This window comes from Brachyhypopomus gauderio, chromosome 1, assembly GCF_052324685.1.
Source record: "Brachyhypopomus gauderio isolate BG-103 chromosome 1, BGAUD_0.2, whole genome shotgun sequence".
Classification (NCBI taxonomy): Eukaryota; Metazoa; Chordata; class Actinopteri; order Gymnotiformes; family Hypopomidae; genus Brachyhypopomus; species Brachyhypopomus gauderio.
Genome location: NC_135211.1, coordinates 25,466,482 through 25,492,128, shown reverse-complemented (window position 1 = coordinate 25,492,128; position 25,647 = coordinate 25,466,482). Strand labels below are relative to the sequence as shown.

The following is a 25,647-nucleotide window of genomic DNA, read 5'->3' as shown; positions in this document are numbered from 1 at the left end:
TGTTGATTCGGGAGGTTGTGCACCTCTCGAATTTTGTAACTTTACGCGCGCCGCGCCTCAGCGCAATGAACAAAGTCATGTTTGCAGGGTTCATACACCTTTATAAGGTGGAATTCAAGCACTTGTACATCACTTTCAAGGTCCATTTCAATATTTCCCAGCACGTTAAACTTATTTAAGTTAATTATTTATACATGTACTCGAAATAATTAGCTTTTTAATCACATTATTTAATGGTTTACTTTCAAAACGCCCAATCTTAACGTCTTCACGTTCTCTCATGTTTCGTCCTGGAATTACAAGAGGCTCGTATTTGTTAACGTAATACAAGAGAACTGTTCAGTCAGACAGATATTTGTTTCGAGACGAAGTAGGTACAATTTCAAGCATTTTCAAGTAATTTGGCCTAAATTCCAACACATTAAAATTCGCTTTGTGCTTAACTACCTCAACTTTCATAGCGAAGGATTTGCGTCCATATTCAGTCGTTGAGAACCAGGGCTTTCGCGCCCTGCTGCACACATTGGAGCAAAGATACAGCGTCCCATCTATATTATTTTTCAATATTTAGTCTGAAGTCTTGGAATCTTTATTTTTATATAAGGAATGCATTTAAGTTATTAGCTATTCAAAATATGCTGAAGTGTACAATCATAATTTTTTAAATTAAAGCTGATGGTAAAACAATTTAAAGTAATTTAAAGTAAAGAGCAGTAATGGAAGCGAGAATATATATATATATATATATATATATATATATATATATATACACACACACACACACTATATACACACAGGGTATAATTTAAGCGCAAAACAGTAAGTCCACAATAGCAGCAACATGTTGTAAAGTGACCAGAGTTCAATAAAGTGACCACAGTGAGTAAAGTGATGAACAGTAAAGTGACTTGAACAGTGTCGGAGCAGTGAGTTTGTTAGGTGGAGTTTATGAGTCTCACAGCTTCCGGAATGAAACTGTTCCTCATTCTGGTTGTCCTACACTTTATGCTCCTCAGCCTTCTGCCTGAAGGGAGCGGGACAAAAAGTGAGTGAGCTGGGTGTGTGGGGTCCCTCATGATGCAGGTGGCCCTCTTCCTGCATCTGGAGATATAAATGTCCATGGTGGTGGGGAGGCTGACTCCAACAGTCCTCTGTGCAGCCTTCACCACTCTCTGTAGAGCTTTCCTGTCAGCAGCAGAGCAGTTTCCGTGCCACACGTTGATACTGGAGCACAGGACGCTCTCCACCGCACACCTGTAAAACGTGGTGAGGACTGAGCTCCCAAGACCAGATCGTCTCAGCCGCCTGAGGAAGTACAGTTGCTGATGTGCTTTCTTCACCAGACTAGAGGTGTTGTTGCTCCAGCTGAGGTTGTTGCTCAGGTGAACACCCAAGTATTTGTAGCTGGAGACAATCTCCACCTCTGATCCTCCAACATGCAGGTGTGTGTGTGTGTGACTGCCTTTTCTGAAGTCCACAATAATCTCCTTTGTCTTACTCACATTGATGCAGAGGTTGTTGTCACTGCACCAACTCTCCAGATGTTCCACCTCCTGTCTATAGTTGGACTCGTCGCTGTTTGTGATGCGTCCAACCACTGCTATGTCGTCCGCAAACTTTACAATATGACAGCTTGGATGGGTAGGTGAGCAGTCATACGTAAGCAGTGTGAACAGGAGGGGGCTCAGCACGCAGCCCTGAGGAGAGCCAGTACTGAGGGTTATAGTGGAGGAGGAGATGTTGTGGATCTTTACTGACTGTGGCCTATTGGTCAGGAAGTCCAGGACCCAGTTGCAGAGGGAGGAGTTTAGTCCAATTGAGTAAAGTTTGTTTACCAGTATTTGAGGAATCACTGTATTAAATGCTGATGTGAAGTCCACAAAAAGCATACGTACATAAGAATCCTTTTGCTCCAGGTGGGTGAGTGCATTGTGGACCACAGAAGAAATGGCATCCTCTGTGGACTGGTTCTTCCTGTAAGCATACTGGTGTGGTTCCACAGTGACGTTGATGGTGGCTCTGATGTGTGTCATGACCAGTCTTTCAAAGCATTTTGCGATTATCGGTATGAGGGCTACTGGTCGATAACCATTCAGACCGGTCACTGTGGAGCTTTTGGGTACCGGGACAATGGTGGCAGCCTTCATGCAGGTGGTTACAGCTGCCTGGGTGAGGGAAGCATTAAAGATGTCTGCTAGAACGTCTGAAAGCACTCCGGCACATTCTCGTAGTACCCGTCCGGGGATGTTGTCCGGGCCAGCAGTTTTCCGGGGGTTGATCCTTCCGAGGGTCCTCCTTACTTCTGCTGGAGTCATGCTGAAGGGTTCTTCTCCAGGTGAGGGGGGGGGGGGGGAGTCTAGTGCTGGAGGGGGGGTGTCTGGGTCCTCAAAGCGGGCGTAGAATTTATTGAGGGCTTCCGGCAGGGAGGGGTCATTTGGGCATTGTGCATCGTTGATTTTGTAGTCTGTGATGCACTTAATGCCCTTCCACATGCTCCGTGGATCCTGGGATGAAAAATGTTCCTGGATTTTCTGAGCATAGGAAGCTTTAGCTCTTTTGACTCCTGTCAGCTCTCTTCTAGCCCTCCTGAGTTCCAGTGAGTCACCGGACCTGAAGGCAGCATCCCTGGTTTTCAGCAAGAAACGCACCTCTGCGTTCAACAGGGTTTTTGGTTCGGGTAGCAGGTCACAATCTTTGTGGTGGTGACATCCTCTACACATTTGATGATGTACCCGAAGACAGCAGATGTGTACTCCTCCAGGTCTAGCTCCCCTTCACTCTCAGCAGCGTCCCTGAAGACCTGCCAGTCCATGCAGCTGAAACAGTCCTGCAGCACAGCATCTGCATCGCTAGGCCACACTGTGATGGTCTTCTGTGTGGGTCTGGAGCGTCGCAGTCGGGGGTGGAAAGTGGGATCATTATGGATATGTGATCTGAGATCCCAAGGTGGGGGAGGGGTATGGGTCTCTGTATGCGTCTTTGATGTTGGTGTAGACGCGGTCTAGTGTATTGTCTCCGTGTGTTGGAATGTTCACATGTTGGAAAAATGTGGGAGATGGTCAGTAAGATGTACGTGATTAAAATCACCTGCAACCACGTAGAACGCCTCCGGATGCTTATTCTTATTCTTTACAGTCAGCTGTTCTGCAGCCTCAGAGCACTGACTGTTTACCACTACACAGTTTGTGCACCAGCGATTGTTCACATAAACACATACGCCTCCTCCCCGTGTTTTAGATGAGCGCTGGTCCCGGTCTGCTTGGAAGAGCTGCCAGTCGGTGAGCTGAAGTGCAGAGTCGGGAATGTTGTCCTTTAACCAAGTCTCTGTAAGACATATCACTGCACAGTTCCTCATCTCCGCAGAAACATTCATCCTCAGCCGCAGAAGGTCTAGTTTGTTATCTAGAGAGCGGACATTGGACAGGAATAAAGACGGTATCGGGAGTCGGTTAGCTTTAGCCTTTAGCCTGGCTAGCACTCCTCCGCGCACCCCCCGTTTCTGCAGCCGCTGACACCGCCTCCTCCTGCACATTGTTTGGCTGGAACGAGCCGCTGTCCAGAGGAGCTGAAGTCTACCCAGCGTGGCTCGGAGATTATTGTCAATTGTTGCCGCTGTTGTTGATATATTGTCCTTAAACTTAAAAAGTTCTGCTCGTTTATAACCAGTGTTGCGAATAACGGTAACGTCGTCATTTTGTCAGTAACGGGATAATATAATTAGTTACTTTTCCTGTCGTTACAACGCCGTTTAGGTTACTGGTCATTAAAAGCAGTGCGTTACTATATATTGATATACTAATGCGAGTGGACCGCTGCCCAGGCTAGTGAGGAGTAACAGATCTCGATAGGTCACAGTTCTCGGTGTAACACCTGTTTAACTTAACAAGTCAGTACGCGATTGGCTAAGGCAGCGTTACGGTAGCCAATCAGAGCCAGTGTTTTTACACGCGCACCGAAGCCCGCGAGTGACACGACACAAACGGAGAAGAGGCCGGAAGGGCGTCAGGTGCAAGCCGAAGAAAGTTTAGCATTTTCAAGGCGATATAAATACATTATTTAAGAAAATACTTGAAGTTCCTGAATGTCTACCAGACTGGGTATTTGATTTATTTAATTAAGAATAGAGGATTTATTGTTAAGTTTACTTCTGTTGTGAACAAACCAGTTGTCTCAGGTTGAGATAATTTAATTTAATAGATGTAAATGCACTTTATATAGTGTAACTGTTTACTTTTTTTTTGTTTGTTTTTTTTTTTTTTTTTTTTTACAAAGATTTGGGATTTTAAAGGATTTTATCCTGCACTGATCTGTGGATGTGCAATAAATATCAAAAGTTAAACAACTTTCTGATCTACTCATTTTAACTGACTGTGAAAACTGCTTAAAAAAACTTAATTGGCATATAACCTTTTTTAAACTGTAACACAAATAATTACTTTCCCTGGTAACGAGTTACTTTTATTATAGAGTAATTCAGTTACTAACTCAGTTACTTTTTTGAAGAAGTAGTGAGTAACAATAACTAATTACTTTTTTAAAGTAACGTTCCCAACACTGTTTATAACTCACACGCTTAAGGCATGTGAAGTCTGGCTCAGAATCGCCAAATAAACAACTAAAAACATTGTAGTTACCGGGAACTTGAAAAGCCGCTGCACTACCGCGCGCCGCCATCTTAGTTCTGAATTTTGTAAACATTAAGGTCCAAAAACATGATCATGTTGATCAACATGTTGAGGAGTAAGACAGCTCCTTTGTGCAGTAACAATATTGCCAGCTGTTGAGAAAACTTCAGTTTTATAGTTGACGCGTCGTGACCGGCGTGAGGGTCCGCGCACCGAAAACGACGTAATCGCGGTGGCTCCGCCAGTGCCCGGTCGCTTCGCGAGGTCGTGCACGTCTCGAATTTTGAAACTTCTCGCGCGCCGTGCTCCAGCGCAATGAACAAAGTCATGTTTGCCGGGTTCATACTCCTAAACAAGGTGGAATTAAAGCACGTCACAAGATATAAAACGCGAGATGTTAAAAGGGTACGCATATGCGGGGAAAATTTGCCAATTCTAAAGATCGATCTCAGGTTTAATAAATCGATATCAAATCATTCAAATGAAGATAGATTTGAATTGAAAAATCGATTTTTTTAACACACCCCTAGTGTCTTCATACATGGAGGGCAACACTTTAGTTGTAAGATGCGACCTTATACTTACGCGAATGACCATAGCGCATTTATACTTGCCACATCAAATTTTTTGAAAGTACTTGAAATGCTTGAAATTGTGACTACTTGGTTTCACAACAAATAGCTATCTGACTAAATAGTTCTCTTTACGTTAACAAATACGAGCCTCTTGTAATTCCAGGACGAAACATGAGAACGTGAAGACGTTAAGATTGGGCGTTTTGAAAATAAACAACCATTAAATAATGTGATGAAAAAGTGAATTATTTCAAATCATTATGAGTATATGTATAAATATTTAACTTAATTAGGTTTAACATGCTGGGAATTATTGAAATGGACCTTGAAAGTGACGTACAAGTGCTTTAATTCCACCTTGTAATGGTGTATGAGCCCAGCAAACATGACTTGGTTCATTGCGCTGAAGCGTGGTGCGTTTACAAAATTCGAGAGGTGCACAACCTTGCGAATTGCCAGCGCACAAGGCCCTCACGCATGGGCGGAACCACCGCAATTACGTGATTTTCGGCACATGGACCCTCGCACCGCCTCAAGTATAAACCAGGCTTTACTTTGCGGAGTGTGGGTGCTTGCGTAGCTTAGAGGGAGGGATCGTCAATCCTCTTTTTGACTTCGAGGCTCAAGATTGTGACAATTTCGATCGATTTTGAGTGAATATTGAAATTGTGACACCCCTACTATTTACTGTTCTAATCAGATAACTTTATTGATTTTAGCAATACAGTATCATTTGTATTAATTCTTGAAAGAAGCTTGAATGTCAATCTTTCCATTAAAAGCAGAAACATTAAACTGCAAATCAATTGCATTGTTGTTGTCTTACTTTTACTTAAAACCCTAAAAGGAAATATAAAAGTACCGTTTTGCCACCTGAAGGAACAAAATGGCTGTCACTGTGGAACCCTAATGTTTCAAATTTGTACTTTTTGGTGGGGTACATTTTTGGTACCATTACATTAGGGTACATGATGGTGCCTTAAGGTACAAAATTGTCTCTGAAAAGGTGCAATAGTATATGGTACAATAATGTTCCCTATCTAAAGGGTACAAAACATCTACTTGAGGGTACCACCCCAGTGACAAGTGTTTGTACCTTAAAAAGTACAGTTTGGCACCATTTTTTCCTGACAGTGATAGGGCTGTAGCTTAGTGTAGGGTAGTAGGGTTGTAGGTTAGTGTAGGGATGTAGGGCTGTAGCTTAGTGTAGGGTAGTAGGTTAGTTTAAGGATGTATGGTGCTAAGTTTGTGGTCCGGCAAACATATCGCTTTACTCATTCAGTCCCAGCACTCCAGCACAAACATGCCATTGTGTCAGAGAGGAGCTCACAGCTTAAGCAGCTGCAGTGGGCACAGAGGCAGAGTTCAGCCGTAATGATGGCCGCCTTCACAAACGCCACAGTGAAATCCACTATGTAAATAAATAAACCCCCTTTTCAGGCTTCAGTTTTTCGCTGTTCAAGGGCATCTGCACCGACATAACCAAACACAGAGCAAGAGCACACTCATTCACACACACGCCCACACCAGAGATGTTGAAAAGTTGCAAAAATACAAGTCCTGCTCAAGTCACTTTTGGCTAGAATCTAAGTCTCAAGTCAATATCAGGATAAACTTGGGGACAGGAGATGGAAAATAATAAATAAATGTTTTATTTATTAACTTGGTATCTCCTATTGTCGGCCATCTCCCATCATCAGCCATGTATCGTGTATTTTCTGTGTTTCTTATTGCCAATAACGTTGCCATTGAGAATAATAAAAAAGTAAATTTCAATCTTGCAATGACATTTAAACGTTATTTTAAAATATAATCTTCACCAAAACAAAAATAAGGAACAGTGTCAAACACACAAAGAAAGTATTTTTTCTGTAAATGGCACACAGCATCTGGATAACATCATGAATTATTGTTCATGAGTCATTTTGGACGAGTACAAGTCAAGTCAAAAGACATTGGGAATGAGTTTCAAGTCAAATCTGAAGTCTTTTTGTAGGCGACTTAAGTATGACATTGACTGGAGTCGCTCACTCAAGTGCCCATCTCTGACCCACACCCATGGCTCCCACACACCGTGCAGGCATGCTTTCTCATGCGCGCAAACACACACACACACACACACAGAAAGAGACAGACGCAGACAGCGACAGACAGACACACAGATACAGACACCGGGTTCAACACAAGTGATTTGTTATTTTCACATTGTGTCAAAACTAAATACCAGGGCAAAGACAGAAGGCTTTGTGGACCTGGGGTTGCAGTGGAATATCTCAGTCCACCATCAAATGAAACGCCTACTTCACAAACATGCTTCAGTTCACAGAGTAGTTCTAAAATTAGACTGGTTGATATCCTCATGTCATATCCTCACTGAGAAGCAAGGACTCAGTCTCTCACAGAGGATCCAGATTATGTGTGCACTAACCCAAACCCTTCCCCATAAGGTTAGGTTTAACCCTAACCATTGGGTCCTATTTCAGCCCAGTGAAGCACCACATGGTTTCCCTGAACCTAGGATTCAAGCAGGAAATTAAACCCAATCAGACATCAGTTTTTGCCCTGAACTGCCTTTGAATAGCAGTATGCTATGTCAGCAGAAGGGAACTGGAGAAATATGGTTTTAGCAGAATGTGACTGGTTTAATAGGATTTAATTTTATTTACATACATGACTATGTATACATGACTCTGAAGGCCTCTGAAAAAGACCCAGTATGCTGAGCACAGTGCATTCTGGGAAGCACTGCAGAATGTGCTCTGGTTTTTCAAAGCCATAATGCTAACCAAACTCCCAGCATGCCACATTCCCTGAGCAACGCAGCACTTTCAGTCACCAGTAAAGGAAAAAAGTGGAAAAACAGGGGTGGAGATTTTTATTGGTGAAGTCAAATCAGTGGCGGACTGCGCATTTCACACCTAAGCCTTCAGTAATGCTCCATCTGAATCAATCTACCCCTCAGAAACTAATATATGGTTATAAATATATGGTTAACATGCAGAAATGCAGTATAAAGACCCATTGCATTGCCGATAGATAACTATTGTAGCCTTAATAAATGCTTTTATTGAATAAACAAACCAGGGGTGAACAAGCCTCCTTCTACTGCAGCTACAGCTATGACACACAAACATCAATTATAACCTCAGAAATTTGCAATATTATTTAGGCAAATAGCAACATTTTACTCGCCAAAAAAATCGGATTATTTGTAAACAAAATCCATCCTTCTCTCTTTCCTCAAAAACAGTTACATTACAGATTAACTGTGCACTTCAGTTCCAACAAGTACTACTTTTCTATCACCTTCTAAGCTAATGCTGAATTTTGACCAGTATGTAACCGCAGAAACGCGCTTCTGGAAGAATGATGTTGGATGAGAAGGCCTGGCTCTCTGTCTCTGCTCTAATTCATCCCAGAGGTGTTCTATTGGGTAAAGTTCATTCACATTATACTCTGCCATCCATGTCTTTATGGACCTTGCTTTGTGCGCTGGTGTACAGTCATATTGGAAGAGGAAGGGATAAGCTCTAAAAACATGGAAATGTTCAATATGTCTCCGTATGCTGAAGCATTCAGAGTTCCTTTCAAAGGAACTAAGGGGCCAAGCCCAGCTCCTGAAAAACAACCCCACACCATAATCCCCACTCCACCAAACTACACTTGGCACAATGTAGTCAGACAAGTACCATTCTCCTAGAAACCACTAAACCTAGACTTGTCCATCAGATTGCCAGATGGAGAAGCACAATTTGTCACTCCAGAGAATGCGCCTCCACTGCTCTAGAGTCCAGTAGTAGTGTGCTTTACACCACTGCAGCCGACGCTTTGCACTGCACTTGGTGATGTATGGCTTGGATGCAGCTGCTTGACCATGGAAACCCATTCCATGAAGCTATCTGCTCACTGTTCTTGAGCTAATCTGAAGGCCACATGAAATTTGGATGTCTGTAGTGATTGACTCTGCAGAAAGTTGGCGACCTCTTTGCACTATGCGCTTCAGCATTCGCTGACCCCGCTCCGTCAGTTTATGTGGCCTACCATTTACATCTGGATTTGTTGCACAGGTGGCATACCATCACAGTTCCACATTGGAATTCACTGAGCTCCTGAGAGCTAATACTTTTGGTAATATAGTGTCTCACACACACACACACAAGAAGTAGAAGAAACAAGGGTACATCTAGGTCAGATAAAAGACTGCTCTTCATATATAGAGCACCTTACTTAACTGAAGGTCACACTGTTATGGTAAGCAAAATCAGAAATGTAAGTAAAAACTAGGGAAGAGACAACACTAACTAAAAATGCCTTTGGGCCCTCCTGATCAGTTCAACAGTTCTCAATCCATTTAAAAACAAGAGTTCTCCTTAAAACACATTCAAAGAGTGGTCTGGTAAAATCATCACAGAAAGAGAAGGCACAATGAATATAAAATACATTGGCTAAAACACTGAGAACATTTAGTTACTTTAAAATCACTTTTCAGATGATGAACTTGGAGAGAAAAACATGCTGGACTTACAGACATCAGAGGCCTCATCAGATCCATCAGGACAGTCTTTCTCCCCATCACACCGCCACCCTTTAGAGATGCACGTCACCTTGTCCTTACATACAAACTGCTTAGGGCTGCAAGTCTTCGGGGCTGCAAAACCAGAAGATAGAAGCAACAGCAATAACTATCATGAACAAATGTAGTTATTTGCTTAGGATGCCAAAGATCCAGATTAAAAATCTACACTATATGGCTATGGTGCCTTCCTATGTAAAGCTATACTATTGGGAGAATGTTATTGTTTTATAATGCAAAATACTTGTAGATAAGCTATTTTATGCAGTTAGATGGGCTGGGACAACCCCAATCACGACCCCGACCCTGACCTCATCCAATGTTTAATATGAAATGATTGAAATAGATCAAATTTCACAGTAAACTATGTAGGGATGTACCGATCCAGCTTTTTGAACTTCCGATCCGATACAGATATTTATTTGCACTTCCGATCTGATACCGATATCGACCGTTAAGCTCATGTTAAAAAGGGGTGTAAATTCACAATTGACAAATATGGCACATTACATTAAAAGCGTTTTACTCTTGATAACAAGTAGCCAGCTGAATTAGGTGTGTTTGAATAATACACAATGGTTGGTAAGGAGAAACTGACCAGTTTATTTAGCAATTAATAAGCTCAAAATATACAAAATAATAAATAAACAGAAATGGCATCAGTAAACCAAGGTCTAAAAAGCCATAAGTGCAAATAATATTGTAAACTGTATTTATATATACATATATAAAAAGTGGCAGTTTTTCACGCTTCGCAAACGTTTCTGCCAGTGTTACTTGTGTAGGACCTTTCTTTTTGTCTTCGATTTTCTTTAGAAATTCTTCATGTTGTTTATGGTGGTATTTCGCTAAATGCTTGATTAGATTGGTTGAATTAAAAGTTCTTACAGCTTTACCACCACGCTTGACTTTACTGTGGCATATGTTGCCTCTACCTCTTCGTCTTTGTCGTCCTTTAAGGTAAAATAATCCCACACAACTGCCATTTTTACCGATAACTTCAAATTTACATGGCCGTCTGAATGGTTAGGAGATGCCACTGAACTAAATTGGGGAGATGCTATGCTCGTGTGCTCAAGGTGTCCTGGAAAATGCGGACCGGATTTTACTCTCACTGGCGAAAACACAGCAAAAACTGGAATGGATTATCTAAATGGGTGCACGGGTCGGACTTTAAAAAAAAAACAGGATCGGGAGTCTGGATCGGCATTTTCTCGCGCCTGCCGATCCGATACCGATACGCATTTTTTGCAAATATCGGCAGTCGATCCGATCCAAATATCGGATCGGGACAAGCCTAAAACTATGGTAAACTTCCCAAAGGCTAGCATTGTTGTATCAAATTTTAACCATCATTAAAATTGTGGTTGATTACAACACATTAAATATTGTCCAACATCAGACAATGTTAGCAGCTGTCTCTCAGACACTGGTACAGCCTGCTGCAGGGGTTTGTTTTGGGTCTGTGAAAACATGGTGAAAGACAGTGACAGCGCTCCAGAGATTCTTCAACTTTCAATGTGGACTAAGTATAAAGTGTGGTCATAAGACATCAGAATGCATGGAAGTCTCATAGTTTGTCTGTCTAACTTGTCAATAATGTCAGCTGAAGCGTTCAGTGTTACCTACTCTTGGAAAAATGCCTCTTGGGCTATAATGCAGCCAGCACTTTTTTCGTACCTCGGCTTTAGAGCCAAATTTCCATGAGGAATGCTAATTAGGAATAAATTCCTAAAACACTGTTTAGACCAGTTTATTTGCTTCTGTATGCATTTTTCCATCATGACAACAATCTAATATTATTGGTGTATGTCTGAAGTTCGGTAAATAGCTGAATCACTCTTATTTGCAGCTGTATATGATACTATTATTCCAAGCCTCCCAGAAAACAACATGTACAGCCAGACCCAGCACTTTCCTTGGTTTGCTTGATTAATTTATGTTGTATATTTTAAAATAGCACAGAATGAAACTGTGACAGTTACTTGATTTCAGTTGAATTAATTTACTTTACAAGATCAAAAGCAAATTAATACTGGATAACATTAGCTACCAGCTAGCCAAGAAGTATGATGACCATGCTTATTTAAAATCATGGTTCAATTTATTTTACCTTTATGGCAAGTTAGAATTGTTATCCAAAGTGACTTATAATTATGACAGCAACTTGAGTAATTGTGGGTTAAGGGCCTTGCTCAGGGGCCCAACAGCAACTCGAGCTGAAACTGGAACTTCAGATTTCTAAGCAAATACCTTAACCGCTGAGTTACCATTGCCACCAGTTTCAGTAATATAATTCTACAATACAAGATGCATCTAATGCTAATCCTTTGTCAACAAGAGATAACTCAGAACCCATCTACCAAGCCAGTTTGGACTTTGAGATATCTACTCTATAGCTTGCTTCCAATTTGCTCCTAGCTAACGTTAGCTTCTCCAGCACAGAACCCTAACCCTGAAAATGATCATCATTACAAGACCTGTAGTCAATCTGTTATAATTTGTTTTGAGATATAAAATGCAGGCTATGAAATACATGACTGGATGTCTAAACGCTTCGAGTCTTAAAAGCATGATGTAACAGTAGCTAGCAAGCATAAGGAACGTTAGCTATTACCAGAGGTGGAAAGAGTACTGAAAAATTGTAATTGAGTAAAAGTATCATTACTTTGCCTAAAATCTACTCAGAGTAAAAGTTAAATTACCCATCTTAAAATTTACTCGAGTAAAAGTACAAAATTACTTCATTTAAAATGTAATTTGAGTAAAAGTTACTTAGTTACTTTCAGTTATTTAATGCATGGATGAATTATGAACCAAATTCAGCACAAGTTGCTTTAATCGATTTTAAAGTGTATTTAAGTGCACATCCACACTTGCAAAAAGATCAGCTGGGCTCAGGAACATACTTCCTCACAGCACAAGGACAGTCACAACCTGTACCATAAAGTGCAAACAATTTTCAGTCCTATTGTCCAACGGACAACACTATGATAAGAATAAAGAAATTTAAATTACAAATTATTCAAAAAACGAAATGCACAAAAAATTAAGTGCCCACAAGATGCCGCAAATCAAACTAAAATGCAGCAGGATTCCACTACTCACAATAAAATGGCCACAGGATCCCACATCAAAAATTAAAAAATGCTCATAGGATTCCACAATTTAAAAGTAAGTGTCCACCGGATCCCACTATTCATAATAAAATGCCCACAGGTTGCCACAACTAAAAATAAAATATAAAATGACCACAGGATCCCACATCTCAAAATAAAACAAAATGCGCACAGGATTCCACTATTTAAAACGCTCACAGGATCCAACTTTTCAAAATACAGTGCCCACAGGACTCCACTTTTCACAATAAAATGTCCACAGGATCCCACAGAACCTAATAGATAGAAGATTTAAAGATAGAACAATCTCATCCTTTTGGAAAAATGTGCACCAGATTACGACCTGATTATGAGACAATGGAAAGGGCGCGCGCAAGGCAAGGCCACGCAATTGGCTTTCAGTTCTGGGACTCAGAAGTTTTAATTTCTGCCCGCATTTAATTTTTCACCATCAATATTTTTTTACTCAGTAATGTGAGGGCGTTCAAATGTAGTGAAGTAAAACTACTTGGGTCAAAATGTACTGAAGTAAAAGTAAAAATTACATATTTCAAAACTACTCAGAAAATTACAAATTACTCGTAAAAAGTGCTCAATTACAGTAATGTGAGTAAATGTAATTAGTTACTTTCCACCCCTGGCTATTACATAGGTTAGCTAGCTCCAAGTAATAACCAAATTACCTGTTGATTTTGTGCGATCCACGGTGGCGACTTATTGTAAAGAAGCCACATCAGAGCAGATCTCATGAATTATTCATGAGTACAATAAAGGGTTGGAAAAAATGAAATCAGCTACATTAATTCAGGTCCAAATTACAGGGTTGCGAATGGGTGTGGAAGACTGCATCTGGGCCTTTTCACCCTGATCAAAGTCACATACATGTATAAACACCACAGAACAATCAAAATACTGCAACTCTACAGAACTTTTAGACCAGCGCCTACAGACACATCAATAGACACCATATCTAATGCACTCACAATTCCAAAACTTCACAATCTGCACAAGTGTGTAGGGACATTTGTGTCAGATCTTGGTCCTTTAAATATTCTCTATTTATATTTAATAAAGACTAAACATAATAATTGATGTAAGGCACGACATATACTAACCCTAACCCATACATGTATGGAAAATTCTCCACTCTTCAGCTCGTCAGCTCCTCCTGACCCTGCAGGATGGTGGCTGTGTCTATGAATAACTTGCTGGAATGGCTCTCGTTTTTCTTGAGTTTCCATGTGCCAGGCCTTCTCAGTATTTTAAGTCTTATATAAAAAGTCTTTTTCCAACATTTCTACTCATTCAGAGTTGGTGTTGGATTAATCTGCCCCTCAATATCCAGGTCAGTGTTCCCAGACTAATGCTGTGATGTAACACATTTAGAGGCCATCAAAGCACGTCTTGTTCTGGTTTGGCTGCAAAGGAGGCAAAAAAAGCAACTTCTTTCACTGCTTCTCTATTCCGAGTCAAATGAGGATGCAGAGTCCAAACACCAGTGCTACTCCCACAACGCTGAACAGCCAGCACTGGTAGCTTCAGCTGTACCAAAGTGAACGAACACCACCGTCTAAACCAAGAAGGAAGAAATAAAATAAAATAAAAAACGTATTTTTTTTACACTGTCTAATTTTATTATGGTTATTCAACATGTTTTTGAACACTTTTCCAGCAATTACAAAGAGAATACAACAAATTCAGTTCAGTTGGAGTTTGAGTTTCTCTGTTCAGTCTGGTTATTTTTTTTTTATTAAGCCATTTATTTATTTTTATTTATCAAAGCCTGCATAAAGTCAGTGCTTTGAAAGAAAAAAAACTTATTTGCAAAGAATATATGCAAATTTTAAACCACTTTTACCACTAACACACAAAGGAAAAATGCCATTAGAAATAATAATGAAGCTTTATGAGCTGCCCTCACTAACAGTACAAAGACAATGAAACCTAAAAAAGAAGGAATAAAAAAATTCAAATGTAAATGTAAAGATTCCTTAATGTAAAAAATTCTTCATTAAAAGTCAAATTAGTGTCATATGTAGCATACACAACATAACTGATGATGATATGCACATCGAAGGAAACATTCACGTGGTGTTTTGAAATGTGATTAAAATGTCTTCCTAAAACTGTACATACAAAAGGTGGGGAGGGTAAATGAGGCTGAGGGGCTCACTATCGTTTATGAGCATGGCTGCAGAAAGTGGCATTAGAAGATTAAGATATTATATTAGAAGAACATGTCCAAAATACGTTTCAGCCAAAAACCGGAGCCTACCCTAGGCATGCGTCTCCATGGTGACCACTAAAAGGTGTGTTTATTTGTGGTTTCTTCAAAACAAATCAGACCACTAGTTATTTAAGGGCTTTCCTCTGCTGCAAAGCCATGAAGGAGGTCTTTATACAGGGATTTGGCATGGAGGAGTCTGTGTGCATTTCATCAAACACAAACAAAACACACACACACACACACACACACACACACACTTGCAAAGTCACTGCAGCAACCACAGGCATTCATACAATGAAAATTAACCCAAACCGTAAACCTAACGCTAAACCAGAGTTGCAAGCCTTAAATTTGGTTAGTATTTCAGCTTTCTTTGCATCTCATCCCAAAGCATTTCTTACCACAGTGCTTCCATTATATGCACACACAGAGTGACACTGCAAGGCCCGGGACAGTGAGCCATATGTTTCAACTATTTGTGAAGTTTTGAAGGTGCGGGAAGTGGTATATACGTATCGTGGTATATACGTATCAATACTGAATATTCTGAAACGGTACAATACTCGTTTCTACAAGTATCGATTCTTTTTACATAAAATGCGCTTTCGTTTGACCCACCCAAGCTGGCGTAATGCACAGAACAGTTTGTAATGCTAAAATGGCAGCTAAAGCAAACACAGTGTGTCCGCAGCTCGTCTTAATAAACAAGGAAAGCAGTAGAAGTGCTGTGTGGAAATACTTGGAAAAACAAGCCAGTTTGCAAGCAGTGCTTTCGGAACACTTCAACGAAGGGCGCTAAAACCTGGTTTACATACTTGACGGAGGGTCCGCGCGGCGAAACTGACGTAATTGCGGTGGCCTCGCACGCTGTCGATTCACGAGGTTGTGCACCTCTCGAATTTTGTAACTGCGTGCGCCGCAGCACAACAGTCATGTTTGCAGGGTTCATACACCTTTACAAGGTGGAATTCAAGGACTTGTACGCCACTTTAAAAGGTCCATTTCAATATTTCCCAGCACGTTAAACTTCTGAAATTTCAAAATAAAGTGAAATATTTATACATATACTCGAAATGATTCACTTTTTAATCACATTATTTAATGGTTGTTTATTTTCAAAACGCCCAAATCTTAACGTCTTCACGTTCTCTCATGTTTCTTCCTGGAATTACAAGAGTATTTGTTAACGTAATACAAGAGAACTGTTCAGTCAGATAGATATTGGTTGTGAAATGAAGTTACAATTGCAAGCATTTTCAAGTACTTCAGCCTAAATTCCAGCACTTTTCAAACCTGAAACACAAAGCAACATTAAAATTCGTCAGATAAATGTTCCTTCCCCTGTTTTTGAGGGGTGTTTCTTTATACTACCACATATCGTTTCGGACAAGCGGTTCGCGCAGACTCGCGCACTACAGTCACTCGCGAAAGTATAAACCTAGCTTAACACAACGAATCGGGCCAAACACCTGAAGGACCGGCACGCAGATTTGTACAAAGAATTCCAAGAGGTTGGTGATTATTCCCATTTCTAGTATTACTACAGCATACAAGATTATGTGTCAGATTATGGTATCCTAGCAAATGTTTGTTATATTCTTGGTTTAAGAGCCGTAAGTGCGACAGCATACAGGGAGAAAAAAAGAGTGATCGTACTACAACGGATCAATCATCTATGAATACTAGGGGTGTATTCAACTAAGGATTTTCATAGTCGAATCTGATTTGTCAGCTTTTCCCTTTAGTCGACTAATAGTCGAATCGGATTTATTTATTTTTTACTTAGAGCACCTTAGAGCACGGGATCTCGTTCTCATTCAGGACTTTTTTCCTCTTCAAAGTAAAAACCTAAAACACTCAGATAAATGAATAAACATGGTAGGTTGTCTTTATTCAGCTTTTATTTATTTACTTTTAATGAAACGTTAGAGAACATTAACCGCCAGTACGCATATCGAACTGTCAGACAGGCACTGCAAAATGTCAAAAATATTTTAAATAAAATATGCCTGCCTGAAAATATAAAAAAAATTGCCACACAACAGCAAAAAAAATATAAGGAAAGGTTCAAGTAACGGGGTTTAAAAGCAAACAACAAGAAAAAATGTTTATAGGACTACTTGCCGAGACACACCGTGACGAGACTACACAACCGAAACGACAAACGGCTGAACTGTTTTTTTTTTTGGGTTTTTTTTTGCCTTACCCGTTTTAAATGGTATGCCATGTTGGTTGTTGCCATGCAAAATGAAAGACATTGATGACGTAACTTGCACTTTACTTTGTTTGATTCATCTTTATCTTTTTCAAAATACTTTTGAAGTTTTTTAGTAGCCATTTTAATCTCGGCAGATGCTGATACTGTAGCGTGTTCATCTCCGCTCGTTTGGATTGTGCAACTGCAGGGTGTGATTTTTTAATGTGTAGTAAGGAAGATGCCTATTGTTAATGCGCAAACATCATTTAAAAATATTTATTAACAGAAATTAGGATGATTTTATTTGACAAAAGGCTATATATAACGAAAACAAAGACATTTCATGTAATAACTAATGCTTAGGTGCATCCTTGGGCACCCCCATGCAGTTAGAATGGTACTAGAATGGTACATTCGGCTATGACGTTCATAGTCGACTAGGGGGTATAGTCGACTATAGTCGAATCAGTGACTATTGCAGGTCACCCCTAATGAATACTGAACTCTACACTAATACTGAAGTTTTAGTTACTTAAAGACTTAAAGTTAAAGTTGTTCAAAGTATAATTAAAATACACTTTTTGCACTAGCCTTTTTTGACTTCTAAATGTGAATTCCAGAGTGCACTACTATTATTTATGTTAATTTATATTAACGTGCAATTTATTTTTCTGTGTTAATGTGGTAAGGACTACACCTTTTATTTATTTGACATTTGTGAAACAAAATACAATATTAATTTGTTTATTAAAAAATAAAAAGGTTTTAAAACGGAAATGAGCACAGTATCGGACTTTGGTATCAAAAATGGTATCGAATTTCAATAATTTTTAAAATATCGTATCGAAATTGTAATTCTTAGTATCGTGACAAGCCTATATATATATATATATATATATATATATATATATATATATATATATATATATATTAGGGGTGGGCATAGATAAATTTTTTAAATCTAGATTAATCTCACTGAAATCTTGAAATTAATCTAGATTAATCTATATTAAAATGGCTCATATGCGTGCTACCCAAGTAATGACTAAAAGTCAGTTTTTGAGATAGGGTTTCTTAATACAGAGAGTGCATTAGACCAGGGCCATCCATGGCTGCATCCATGTAAACACACGAACGATTTGTAATTCACAGGTTTGAACACTCGTTCTACTGTGCAATTTGGTTATGAATACAGCCGAGCTAAACTATCAAGTTGAAAGTCATCATAGTTTGCTTACCCATTTTGACCCAGTTCCCAACCCAACTAAGAATAACGGCGATAATTTTTATATCGCCTGATAAGAGTATCAAATTAACGAACGTCGTTAACGGCCCACCACTAATTATATTATATATATTTATATATACACACACACACACACACACACACACGTATGTTTATTTGCTTCGTTACTAAAATGTGCAATATAACAATCTCGCTGTCTTAACTCAAAGATTGAAATTTAGATAAAGATTAATTTTGATAAAGCCATCTTTATTGCGATCATGAAAATATTTGCTCTGAAAACACAAACATTTGACGGTGTGAGGCTCTAATCTACAGCTACAGTTTTCAACAATGTCCTACCATATCAGACAATACAGAAACCCGCATGAAAATGTGCTCCTACCTGCCTGCCAGTTGTTTTTTGATATGCACAATGTGAAAGGCCCTATTCTAGTCCCTTTCAAAAGCATCTGCTTCTAACCCTAACCCTCTGGACCTAGGGAGGAGGATATCGTGTAGGGGAGTGAAAGATAAGGAACGCCAGATTGTCTTGCTTCTCCATGGACTGTATTTAGTTAAATGTAGTCAAAATGTAAATTTAAAAGAATAATAATATAAGACCAAGACTCAAAAAGGAACCCATCCTCCATTGGGCAGCCCAGCTAGCAGAAGTCCAAATTTACAATTCTAATATAGGTCCATAGTCCTATAGTTGTCCTTCTAATTCCAGGCTGAGCCGTCACAGTCCCTCAATGTAGATCAGGGGTACTAAATTTGTCCGCGGTCCAATTTTGGCAGATGCCTGTGACCTGAGGTCCGGTGCGGTGGGGGGGGGGGGGGGGGGGGGGGTCGAACGTTAATCAGGAATGAGATTGGGTCCGGACAGGACTGCATTCGGGTCCGGATCCGGACCGCGGTCCGCCAGTTGAGTACCCCTGATGTAGATGTTAAGCCTCAGGTAGGAGGCTTCCTGACAGATTAGATCCAGGCTGTTCAGGTGCAGATCATAATGGTTTTTCATGACATAAAATTTTGGCTGGAGATCTAAACTTTATTTGGGCCATAATATAACATTTGGCTGAATATGTGAATTTCAGCTAGGCGATAATAGAATAATTCCGTTTGATGTCACTTTTGTGCTGAGGATCATTGCTCCTGAAAGGAGAAGTTTGTCCCCCAAGGTTTAGTTCATTATTAGCAGATGGACCGTGACCATCCTGCAGTGTCTCCCTCTGTATCCCACCAGCTGTCTGCCTGTCAATGTCCCCCAAACAGCCACAGCATCAGGTCACCCTGATGTGTTTAAAAGGTGAGATGCAGTATGCTGAGGAAAGAGCAGCATTTTAAAAGTAACCTTAAATGTAAACCTCATCCCACATGGTAGATGTTTTCTGGAAAAAATCCAGATGTGTTTTAAAATATTATTTCATTAAATCACCCTCTGGAACAAGCCAGTCGTATGCGGTCTTGAGATCACAGACAGGTCATCTTCACATCAGTCTCCACCTCCCCATTCCTGCTCCAACACCAAGTTCTGAAGGATGTCTTGTCTAAGCAGTTCCTGGTTAGTATGATTCAGTAATTTGTCAACGAATATTCAAACAAACCTGAAAATTTTAAGTGGGCTAAATACTCTTTCAAGGCTCTGTACTACTTGTTATCCCCTACAAGTCCATAACCCGACACAGACAACCGTAATTCCTGCGGCTTCTTTAAATGCAAAAGTTCCAAATAACAGTAGAGGTAGAAAACACTGGTTAATAACTGAATTGGTACAAGAGTACAAGCCTGTGGTAGGATAATGGGTTAACCCTGCGCTAACGTAAGGGGTTAACCCTGCGCTAGGGTGAAGATTATTTACATTCAGAATTCAGGAGCATTATTGCATTATCTTCTTTAAGCTAAGCTTCTTTATTCAAACCCTCAGTATTTGAATATGGTAGACAACGTACCACCATATTAGTATGGTGTAAATTCATCTAAATAGCATAGATGCTGTTCCTGATGGTCTAGTGGCTAGGATTCGGCGCTCTCACCGCCATGGCCCGGGTTCGATTCCCGGTCAGGAAAAGCAGAGAAATTTTTGGGCAGTCATGGCCTGTAAGCCTTTATCTTCAACCACAGAGAGCGGACAACTGCAAACAAGCCAACATAATAATGTGACGCGTCAAGTTTAAACGCCTCCGGCGCTCGCGCGAGGTGTGCGGAGTCGCGCGCTACGGTCACTTGCGAAAGTTTAATCCAGTCTTAATGGTCCAATGAAGGGAATTTAAAAACCAGGACATTTCCTCACTTAAAAAAAAACCCGGGACGCCCGGGACAGGATGTGAAATATGGACATGTCCCGGGAAATACGGACGTTTGGTCACCCTATCATACTAGGAATACATTTAGCAGCTAAATGATTATTACTGACCTGCGCGTTAGCCCCAACATGTTTTGCGTTGAGGTGGTAACGAAGGATGGAAGTGCTCCTGTGATAAGCGAACTCCTTCCTACATGAAGTGCAAATAACACTATTTGTGTTTGTACTTACATCTGGAAGTTTCTTATATTTAAATTTCCCATCCACCAGCGACGCCTCTTCAGTCATCTCTATCATGATCTTATTGTGCGTCCATATAATCTGTATGACTGGAACTCGTGCACTGAGAAACATTCCACGGTGCAAAAGTGTCTCATATGTGTTAAATGCGTACATTTTTTTAGTTCGTTAATTTTCCTGTAATTAATTAATCAAAATTAACGCGGTAAAGTCCCACCACTAGTAATTAGTGGTGGGCCGTTATCGGTGTTCGATAATGTGATACTCTTATCGGGCGATATAAAAAATATCGCTGTTAATCTATTCTTAAAGTTGGGTTGGGAACTGGGTCAAAATAGGTAAGCAAACTGATGACATTCACCTTGATAGTTTAGTTTGGTTGCATTCCTAACCAAATTGCACAGTAGGGGGCGAGAACGAGTTTTCAAACCTGTGAATTACCACCCACAACAAATCGCCCATGTGCTTACATGGATGCAGCCTCGAAGCCGCCAGGTTTGCTTCATGGAAAATTCATTTTTAAGAAGCTTCCTAATGGAGACATTGACAAGACTAAAGTCGTTTGCACCTTATGCAACGCGGAATTGGTTTATTGTAGGAGTTTTACCAGTCTGAAGTACCATTTAAACGCAAAGCACCCGTTTGCTAATGTTGCTGACGCTGGGTCAAGCACTGAAGAGTCGCCGCCACTGAAAACAGGTTAAATGTACTAAGGGCGTACTCACACTAGGCTCTGTGATCCGGGCCCGGGCACGGTTCTCTGCCGAAGCACGGTTCGTTTGGCTAGTGTGATCGCTCCAACCGTGCCCGGATCAGTTAACCGTGCTCGGGCCTGCTTGAAGAGGTGGGCCAGGGCACGATTCGCGTGGACTCGGGCACGGTTCGCTTCTAGTGTGAGCGCTATCCGTGCCCGGGCCCGCTTGGTGCCTCGTCTCATTGGTTCATTTCACTGGAACTCAAACATGAAGTCAGTGATGCGACGCTCACGTTAAACAGTCATAGCGGCAAAGCGATTCGCAGACAATCGTGTTAAATGATCGATAAATCTGTGCTTGCACCGTGTTTCTGCACTCCCAAAACTACTCCAAAAATACAATAAAAAGAGAATCGTGAACTCCATAGTGTTGTGCGAGCGCGCTTTTATTCCAAATAAAGTCACATTGTGATGACATAATCGTGCTCGGGCGCGCTTAATGAAGGCAGTGTGAGTGCAGGCCAGAGGAGGAGTGGGGAGGGAGGATAACCGGGCCCCAGCACGGAACCAGCAAACCGTGCCTAGTGTGAGTACACCCTAAATGTTGGCTTACATTTAAAATCTCATGTTTAGCTGAATAAACATTTTATCAACCCTTTTTAATGTACAGTATGTAGGCTTACAAATTCATGTTTGACTGAATATGCCCTCTTAAAGTATGCAGGCATACAGTACTATTTTCATGTTTAACTGAATAAACCGTTGAACACGAGTACATTTTATTGAGCATGTTTTTTTCTTGAAGTATCAAAGTAGAACAGATTTCTCAAGCAGTCATTGATGCATTTTGGAAACAGGAGATGAGCCCCTGATCTAATGCACCCTCTGTATTAGGAAACCCTATCTCAAAAACTGACTTTTAGTCATTACTTATATTCTGAATGAGCCATTTTAATCTAGATTAATTTCAAGACTTCAGTGAGCTTAATCTAGATAAAAAAAAAAATCTATGCCCACCCCTATATGTAATATCATTAAGTTATGCAATGTTAGACACCCCCCAGACCCAATCCATTGGTTAACAGTTTTTGAACCGAGAGTATATTAAAAGTATCTCACACACAACAGTGACAAACAATAAACTTGAGAAAATTTGATCACTGTATACAAACAAATCTGAAATTGCAGATCTGTAGAATTGTAGTGAATTACAGTACTTGTAATTAATCTGTCTGGGTGAGTAAATGCAGGCTGATCTTTAAACGTGTCTCATAAATGCCTTCTGCTTGTGAAACCCTTTCTTAAAAAGGCAGAGCTTTTCCTCAGCCCCGCTCCCTGTTCACATCTTCCCAAATGCTTGGGAAATGCTCAAGTTTAGTCTATCCAAGAGGCTGTGTATAAATTTTATCAGACTGCAAAAGTAAGCAATACTTGTGGGAAGGGGGAGGGCTTTCCCCTTACAATTCACAGTGATGTTACTTTTGTTCACCAACACAAAAACATGTACTCTCTCTCACTTTCTCCATCTTCTCAGACACCAACATGACCATTCCCTGTTGTGTCTACCATGGCCTAAGAATGAACAAATACAAAAGCAACTTTGGAGAATGTGTTTTAAGCCAGGATTATATTAAACACATTTTCTATGTTTTTCCACACTGGCCCCACCCTTCGTCCACACTGGGCCCACCCCTCCACCAAATTTTCTAACGTTTTTGGATTTTGTTCTTGTCCCGATGTCCAGTGCACCTTGAATTACGCCTGTAAGGTGCTGGATGTTTGCATTTTAGATTCTGGCATTCTTTAAGGAAAAACAAGGGACAAAAACAAACAAGTTGTCCTTTACATAGTGCAAGTACCAGAGAAGCCACAACTTCCTCAGAAATTTCCAGAATGTTTATTGGACATGCAAGGCCAACGCACAAAGTTTACTCCAAAAGTCTTCCTGGCTATAAACGAATGTGAGGAAAGTTTGATTCTTTGATCAGGAATTGTATCTAATAGAGGTACACCTCAGTAATCATAATGCAAGCAGCTCTATTGAAGGAGAATGAGATCAGAGAGACGAACCTCTCTTGAGAAAACAAACCCGTCTAGTTTAATAATAATAATAATAATTCATTTTATTTCAAGGCGCCTTTCTAGACACTCAAGGACACCGTACACACAATACAAGTAAAATATAGTACACACAAGAGAAAACAATACAATAACACTAAAAAATAAATAAAATAAAAAATCTTTAACACTAGAGCTCCTGAGAATTCAGGATTCTGAGGACATCACCCCTCCTTCTTCTCCTTCTTGCCAGCAATTAGCAAAGCCAAATATCACCCTTTATTATGTTAATTCACAGAGCAAGACTGAGGCAGCAGCCTCACCCAGAAAGTCTCTGATCACAGAGATCACAGATCACAAACAAGCAGAAACACAAATGCTTCTATCAAATGCTTCTAACACAAATATAGATAGATAGATAGATAGATAGATAGATAGATAGATAGATAGATAGATAGATAGATAGATAGATAGAGGTAGTATAAGAAATGTACAAAGAGCAAGATTCAAGCCTGCTGTTTAGATCACAAACAAGCAGAAACACAAATGCTTCTATCAAATGCTTCTAACACAAATATAGATAGATAGATAGTATAAGAAATGTACAAAGAGCAAGATTCAAGCCTGCTGTTTAGATCACAAACAAACAGAAACACAAATGCTTCTATCAAATGCTTCTAACACAAATATAGATAGATAGATAGTATAAGAAATGTACAAGGAGCAAGATTCAAGCCTGCTGTTTAGATCACAAACAAACAGAAACACAAATGCTTCTATCAAATGCTTCTAACACAAATATAGATAGATAGATAGTATAAGAAATGTACAAAGAGCAAAATTCAAGCCTGCTGTTTAGATCACAAACAAGCAGAAACACAAATGCTTCTATCAAATGCTTCTAACACAAATATAGATAGATAGATAGATAGATAGATAGATAGATAGATAGATAGATAGATAGATAGAGGTAGTATAAGAAATGTACAAAGAGCAAGATTCAAGCCTGCTGTTTAGATCACAAACAAGCAGAAACACAAATGCTTCTATCAAATGCTTCTAACATAAATATAGATAGATAGATAGTATAAGAAATGTACAAAGAGCAAGATTCAAGCCTGCTGTTTAGATCACAAACAAACAGAAACACAAATGCTTCTATCAAATGCTTCTAACACAAATATAGATAGATAGATAGTATAAGAAATGTACAAAGAGCAAGATTCAAGCCTGCTGTTTAGATCACAAACAAACAGAAACACAAATGCTTCTATCAAATGCTTCTAACACAAATATAGATAGATAGATAGAGGTAGTATGAGAAATGTACAAAGAGCAAGATTCAAGCCTGCTGTTTAGATCACAAACAAGCAGAAACACAAATGCTTCTATCAAATGCTTCTAACACAAATATATATATAGATAGATAGATAGATAGATAGATAGATAGAGAGCACATGAATTTGTTTTCCTGTCTTTTCCTCTCCTTTTCCAGCCTGCTGTTTAGATCACAACATTTATCAGTGATGCAGTGATGCAACGCGACCATGCTAATTTTCGCTAGCAATGATATGGGATTTCCTATATAACATTAGCATCAAGCTAATTGCGCCATATAATTTCTTAGCTTTTCAAACGCGAATTCAAACGCGGAAACAGAAAGTGTTTGATTACAACAAATATTATATATACAAAGAGCAAGATTCAAACATTTTTATTTATTTTTATTGTTTGACGGGACTCATTAGAGAAACTGTCGTCTCTACGTGCGATTGAATTGTAACTTTTGAAACACGAGTCTACAAA

At 39.9% G+C, this 25,647-nt stretch overlaps 1 protein-coding gene and 1 non-coding gene across 4 annotated transcripts in view; one reads left to right on the top strand and one right to left on the bottom strand.

Annotated features, from left to right (window-relative positions):
- Positions 1-25,647, bottom strand: part of LOC143514308 (low-density lipoprotein receptor-related protein 1-like) — a 148,302-nt gene that overhangs the window by 111,759 nt on the left and 10,896 nt on the right. For all 3 annotated transcript variants that reach the window (XM_077005348.1, XM_077005334.1, XM_077005341.1), the window contains exon 2: positions 9,726-9,848. In XM_077005348.1, the coding sequence (XP_076861463.1) occupies positions 9,726-9,848 (123 nt within the window). The remainder of the gene's footprint in view (positions 1-9,725; positions 9,849-25,647) is intronic.
- Positions 20,543-20,614, top strand: trnae-cuc (transfer RNA glutamic acid (anticodon CUC)). The gene has a single exon. It is a non-coding gene; the product is annotated as a tRNA-Glu (tRNA).